This window comes from Solanum tuberosum, unplaced genomic scaffold (genome assembly GCF_000226075.1).
Source record: "Solanum tuberosum cultivar DM 1-3 516 R44 unplaced genomic scaffold, SolTub_3.0 scf00056, whole genome shotgun sequence".
NCBI lineage: Eukaryota > Viridiplantae > Streptophyta > Magnoliopsida > Solanales > Solanaceae > Solanum > Solanum tuberosum.
The window spans coordinates 866,915-874,391 of NW_006238986.1; the positions used below are offsets into that span (position 1 = coordinate 866,915).

Genomic DNA, 7,477 nt, shown 5'->3' on the forward strand with positions numbered 1-7,477 from the left:
CTCAAACGCGATCCAGTTTACAGTAATAATGATATTTTAATCTATTCGTCTGATGATCAATTAAAATGGTTCTAGACCTATGTAATTTTTTCTGCTATCAAGTATTAAATTAATCGAGAAATACAACGATATTAATCAGATCTATGAAGAACACCTATAAAATAATGAAATTCGCAAAAAGAGAGTGTACCTTTACGCCATAGACGCACAACTAAGACAAATTAAACTTCGGCCGAGTTTTCTCTGTTTCAGTTAATGACGGCGGACAACTATGGGGATTTGTTTTAGGTTAAGCCACGAGAGAGGACCTAGCGCCATATATATAGGCTTAAAAGTCTTAACCTAGTGGGCCTCCCAAATACAAGGTCACTGTTCTCCAATAGGCCTACACTTTTGTCGGCCCACACTTGGTACATGAAATGACACAGATCCATCATGAAATCCACATAAATATATGGCTCGGGTCTTGTCCACCAACTATTAATACCTGACCCATTTTGGTAAACGAAATAATAAGTTAATGTTAAGTTTATATTTAGTAAGTAAAGGAAAAACTACATATGGCAAACTTTGTTATATATTTAAAGCGCATAGCTATAATATATTTTATTTATTTATTTATTATGGATTTATTTAAATATTAAATAGCAAATATGCTATTACATGCTTGATCATTTATTTTCAGACATGTTTTACGGTCACTAATCCTTATTTATCATCTCCAAAGCTTTCTCTTTCAAATCAACTTTATTTTTTTCAAATTCATATATACATTTATCTTGTCTGTTCAACATCTTTCTCAATTAGTCATTACCTATTGGTTAATATACATATATTTTTGTACAGATTTATTTAATTCAATGTATTATTTGTATGTTAGTTAACTATATATACATGTATTGTAGTATTTTTATTTTCTCACTTAGTTATTGCCCGTTGATAGTATTCATGTTTTGTTTTATATATTTAGTTAATATCCATGTATTTTTGTTATGTATATATATTAAATCAATGTATTCATCTATATTGTTCATTGGTTAATATTCATGTATTTTTTTTATATATTTAATTAATATCCATTATGTTTGTATGTGTGTGTGTATATATATTAAACCAATGTATTCATTTGTATGTTAGTTAACTGTATTTATTTATTTTAGTATTTATATTTCTAACTTAGTATTTACGTTTTAGTTTAGCCATTATCATATTTAGTTAATATCCATGTATTTTTGTATGTATATATATTAAATCAATGTATTCATCTATATTGTTCATTGGTTAATATTCATGTATTTTTTTTATATATTTAATTAATATCCATTATGTTTGTATGTGTGTGTGTATATATATTAAACCAATGTATTCATTTGTATGTTAGTTAACTGTATTTATTTTAGTATTTATATTCCTAACTTAGGATTTACGTTTTAGTTTAGCCACCATCATCTAATAGCAATAACATAAGTTTGTTTGTTTATAATGGAATTACATATTAATAAAGTTGTATATGAAAGGATTTTTTTTGGCTCATAAAACTGGTCATTAGTTCATACAAATGTGTATATGTTTTATTCATAATGATTTTTATATGTGGATATTTATTTATTAAATCAACAACAAAATAAAAATACTCCATAAGCAAAGAAAAACTTTTTAATAGGTAATTATGTATTGTTAATTTAATAATAGGAAGTTGAGAGTTTGAGGGGAGTAAACAAAGGAAAGTCAGTTACAATAATAAAAATCACCTTATTTAGTGCATTACAATTAAAACTATATCAATGTATTTTTTTAAAAAAAAAAACTAGTGATACGTTATATATAGCAATATTATGACATAAACTATAGTCATTTTTAGTAAATATCATATTTTTAGCTATACAAATTTAATAACCCTAAAACTATAGTCATTTTTGTAAGTTGCTCTTTTAGTAAATAAGTCTAATAATCCCTGTTAAATTAGGTATTAGGCCTAACTCACACCCCAAAAGCTAGCTCAAAGGGAGGAGGATTGCCCAAGCCTTATAAGGAGTCCACCCATCTCATTAACCACCGATGTGGAACTTTTGTCATTCTTTAACACTCCACCTCACGCCCAGTGCTTAGCATATGGTGCGTGGGCAATTTTGATTTTGGGGGTCCCAACATCGGGTGAGACGGAACCTGGCTCTGATACCATGTTAAATTAGGTCTTAGGCCTAACTCACACCCCAAAAGCTAGCTCAAAGGGAGGAGGATTGCCCAAGCCTTATAAGGAGTCCACCCATCCCATTTAACCACCGATGTGGGACTTTTGTCATTCTTTAACAATCCCAACTAGTTTGGGGATTGAATTATAGTTCTTGTTGTGGACTTTTTACCATTAATAGAGCATAATAGATTTGAAGGCTTCATACAACGGACTCCAACTTGTTTAGGATTGAGACACATCTATTAGTATTATATAAACCAACTATTTATATTAAGGATGACATATAAAAATGAACGGAGGGAGTATTGAGCAGGAAAAAAAAACATTCCTTTTTAGAGAGATCAAGTTAGTTGTCCAAAAATAGAAAATTGTATATATGAAGAGTAAAATAAAAAGGGAAGGAAGACATACTTGGGGTTCAAGCAAATCGGTGGGCCAAATCCTCTTAGAATTTGGACTAGAAATACCCAAATCCTATTTTATTTCGCCCTTACTTTCTCTATCTATTCCTTCCTACTCCAAAAATTTACATCGCTGCAAACCTTCACCCCTAAAATATCTTTCTTCTCCCAAGTCCAACATCCTCCAAGCTCCTAACAATGGCTACTAGGCTTCAATTTGAAAAATCAAGTGAAATTGGAGTTTTCTCAAAGCTAACTAATGCATATTGCTTGTTACCTACTGGCGGATCTGAAAACTTCTACAACACATTTGAATCTGAGCTATCACACATTATTCCAGTAATCAAAACCTCAATCGGAGGAACGAGGATAATATGAAAATTGTATGAAATAACAAACTATTAATTCAAATTAAATGTTATAGCCATAGTTTATTTTATTTGTAATTCGCAGCAAACATCACATTTTTTTGCCATATGATTCGGTATACAATTACCCATTCGGTATACAAATGTATAAAATGTGTTTTTGTTTGTATAAAGCGAGAGAAAAGTGTATATACAAATACAAATACAAATACATATATTTTCGTCCTATACACTTATAATTATACAAATACAGATCTTATTATACAAATTACAATGTATAAATGAATTTATACAAAACTGAACAATTTGTATAAAATTGGATGTATTACAAATCAAAAGCTCCATAGCAAACATAAAGTTTATTATGGAGCGCAATTATGCAAACTATGAAAGTTGCTCTTATTAATTTTCTAACTTTTTAGATGGAATTTATTACTTAAATTTTATTTTTTTATGAATGAATTCTTTGAATACCTTGTTGTTTTCAGGTTTTATCAATTCAACCGTTGAAAAATATTTTTTAATGTAATCATTATATGAATTGTTAATATAATTTTATGAGTAATAAATTTATAAACGTTATATAAAGATAAGAGTTAAAACCATACAATTTGATTCAAAAAATTGATAATTTTTTATACCTTACATTGATATGTTTGTTTTAATGCTTGAAAATTTAAAAAGAAATAAAAAAAAAAATTGTAATACTTTGTTTAACTTTTTTCGACTATCAATTCATATTTTTGACAGAGTATTAGTCTAACTTATCAAAGATTTGAAGAAATTAAAGGAGCTAAAAAAAATAAAAATAATGTGAGTGTTAACGAAGAGAAGGTAAGATAAAATAATATTTTGTTGCTTTCTTCTATTTGAATGGGGTTAAGAGGAATAAAATAATATAATTTTTTTTTACATAATTTGGTTTTGCTAAAAATTCGAGTCCCCAAAAATTGGGGTCTAAGGCATATTCCTTAAAATTTTCAAGCAAGATCTGGTTCTGAAACTACCATTCTTTCAACCCTCAAATATCCATTACATCAATTTTTAGGCTAAAAAATATTCTTGATATTAATCCTTTGACTCGTATTTGCCCTTATTTTTAGCTAAAAGGTTGACGTCAGAAATATTTGAGGGCCGAAAAGTGAACGGATGATAATTTTTACCAATTCAAATAATTGAAAGGCATTTTAAGTTGCATGTACTACAAAATTCTGTGTGGAAGTTTGAGTTGTTGCTTTTGTATTTCTTATGTTAAAAAGCTCTCACTTAATAATGCACATATTTCTAGTTAATCGTAATTACATTTTCTGTTTTTCAAGTGTATAATGTAGTACATATTGGGTATATATGAAAATTTCATCTCCATAAAAAAGGGATAAAAATACATTGAGGCTCATGAGGAGCTTTGTTGCATCTTTACCTCTCTAGTTGTTGTTTGCATAGAGGACAACAAGATATAATTCTAAGCCATTGATCAACACACTTGAGATGAAATATATGAGAACAAGGCAATTGTCTAATATCTTCTTTATCTCCATACTTGGCTAAACAAATACAACATTCCTGTTACATAAACATCACACAATAACTTGTTAATTTACTTTCACTTTTAAAATTTTACAAAATATTATAGTCCTTAAAAATGAAATTTGTAATCTAAGAAATAAGATAGTTAATTATCAACAACGACAACTTAAGTTACAATAATAGTATAACATTATTTACATTGTCAATGTATATAAATTAATTTCTTAGGCGTAGAGTCTAACTTTTATATAGTATATTGGAGAAATCTCAATAGTATATTAGTTAATTGGTCATATGAATTTTCATCTTTTTGGTGAGAGTTCATTTTTCCGCTTTGTAATCTCTTTTCTATTTTCCCTTCCTTCTCTCTTATGCATTATTTTTTAAAAGAAGTTAAAATTACTTCTATCCATTGAGTAAAAAATAAATAAATTATTAGATAATTACTTGAAGTATAATTGAGCAAGTACATGTCAAAACGGGCCAATTTTTTTTTTAAGTTTATCCAAATGGACACTTAATTCGAATTTAAGTACTTTCGTACATTAGCAATGTAAATAGGTCATTGTTGATAAAAAATAAAGTAGGATTAACTATCGGAATGAATAAGACAGATTATCTGCTATGCTACGATAACTTACAGAATTTTCATTTTGCAGAGCGGAATTTGTGAGGTCTTCTTCCTTGTTTCCAATTTCTGATTTGTATTTCCAGCTTGGAAGAGTGGAGAGTTGTTCTTCAGAAGCTCCTCTATCTACAGATGCCATATTCATATTGTAGCCTAGAAATGTGCTCAACATTGGGACACAGCAACAGAGCAATAGAAACAATATGAATGGGAATGAATAGGTAACTGCATTCCAAGTAAGGAGAGAAATGCAGAGCAAGTGAAGTTTAGGAGCGCGATGGTATGACATTAATAACCGCGATTCAAACACCCAAACATTCCCCATCACGAACCATATCGCAAAGAATAGCTCCATACTAGTCTTGAATTTCTCCATCATATGTAATGACGATGCCCTATATATCCAAATTTGTACGTTCAGATAGTTTTATTTTGAAATTTGAAATTCATTGGGTGTCACATTGATTATGAGTATAATTAATAAAATCATCACCTGGATTGATCATCGTGGCTACTTCTTTGCTGCTCCGTGTCAGAATCATGTCTTTGTGGTCTTATGTAGAATGCCCAGTAGCGCGAATAAAGCAGGAGGACGCTAAGTATACAGCCAAAGACATATCCAAACGCCCACATCCTCATTGGCCAAACTGGTTTCTCGTCTTTTGAAACAGAGAGTGTATATACACTCAGAATTATTTGGATACTTAACGATATACACTCCATCATCATCCAAGTTATTGAATTGAACGGGTTCGATCCAAGATCAGATCTTGAATATCCATTTTGGTAATGGAAAACTCTTCTTAGGAAAATGAACCACTTTGCTCTTGATATTCTCATTGCCATTCTTATCAAGAATGAAGAATCAGGAATATTTGAAGCGCGAGTATACCTGTTTCTATTTCCACCTGCATAATTGCTTCCTCCTACTGATACTGCTGTTGTTGATGGTGAAATTGACGGAAAAGATACAACGATGCTCGAATGGCAAAGTGATATTGGTGTAAGAAAGTAGCGGCGAGTATTCATTGAAAGAGAATTTAGTAACTTTTTACACTATCAGGTCAACATAACCGCGGAAACAATGGATTGAGTTGCATTGATCAATAGTGTAAAAACTTGATCAACAAGAGTACTTAGGTAAAAGTAGAAGCTAGATGGAATGAGTGTTTTTACAGGAGAAATTTCGAAGAAGTTTCAAGTTGTAGGCATGGAAGTTGTGTTTAATTCAGTTATAACTAACTATATATGTGCAATGATCATGAACCAGTCAGTGATCACTGAAGAAGTTTGTGCACAAGATTCCCATGCTTTCAGAGTTTGCGGTAGAATATATATAACAGATGTTGAACCCTCTTTGGCTAGTTCGTGTGTTTATTTAGATTCTTTCATATTTTGAACCATCTTGATGAAAATCTTGGTTCCGCCACTACTGACAACAGACAAGTGATTACTATACTCTTGAATAACTTGGAAAATACTTAGATACTACAACAAATTTAATTACTAGTGACGAATTAATGGAGAAATTGGAGGTATGGGTTGAGATGGTGGTGGGTGAGGGTGAGGGTGAGCTATTGGCTATTGCTTTGATTTCAAGTGAAACTTTTAAGGGAGTGACAATGCAAGTATAACCATTTGCCTAACTTCTTATTTTTTATTTATTTATTTTTGTTTATTTTGGATCCAAGCAACTCAATGTGGTTCTTCAAATGGACATCACTCCAAATAAAGATTCAATTAATGATTAATTATTAACCTATATATATATATATATATATATATATATATATATATATATATATATATATATATATATATATATATATATATATATATATATATATATATATATATATATATATATATATATATATATATATATATATATATATATATATATATATATATATATATATATATATATATATATATATATATATATATATATATATATATATATATATATATATATATATATATATATATATATATATATATATATATATATATATATATATATATATATATATATATATATATATATATATATATATATATATATATATATATATATATATATATATATATATATATATATATATATATATATATATATATATATATATATATATATATATATATATATATATATATATATATATATATATATATATATATATATATATATATATATATATATATATATATATATATATATATATATATATATATATATATATATATATATATATATATATATATATATATATATATATATATATATATATATATATATATATATATATATATATATATATATATATATATATATTTTAATAATTAATCATTAATTAAA

General features: G+C 27.8%; 1 protein-coding gene across 1 annotated transcript; it reads right to left on the minus strand.

Annotated features, from left to right (window-relative positions):
• Window positions 1–4,177: 4,177 nt before the first annotated feature.
• LOC102598699 (E3 ubiquitin-protein ligase At4g11680) lies at window positions 4,178–6,596 on the minus strand. Its single transcript, XM_006344839.2, has 3 exons — window positions 5,612–6,596; window positions 5,132–5,513; window positions 4,178–4,526 (listed from the first exon to the last, which is right to left on the minus strand). The coding sequence occupies exons 1-3, from the start codon at window positions 6,145–6,147 to the stop codon at window positions 4,380–4,382; spliced, it is 1,065 nt and encodes a 354-aa protein (XP_006344901.1). The 5' UTR covers window positions 6,148–6,596; the 3' UTR covers window positions 4,178–4,379.
• Window positions 6,597–7,477: the final 881 nt, after the last annotated feature.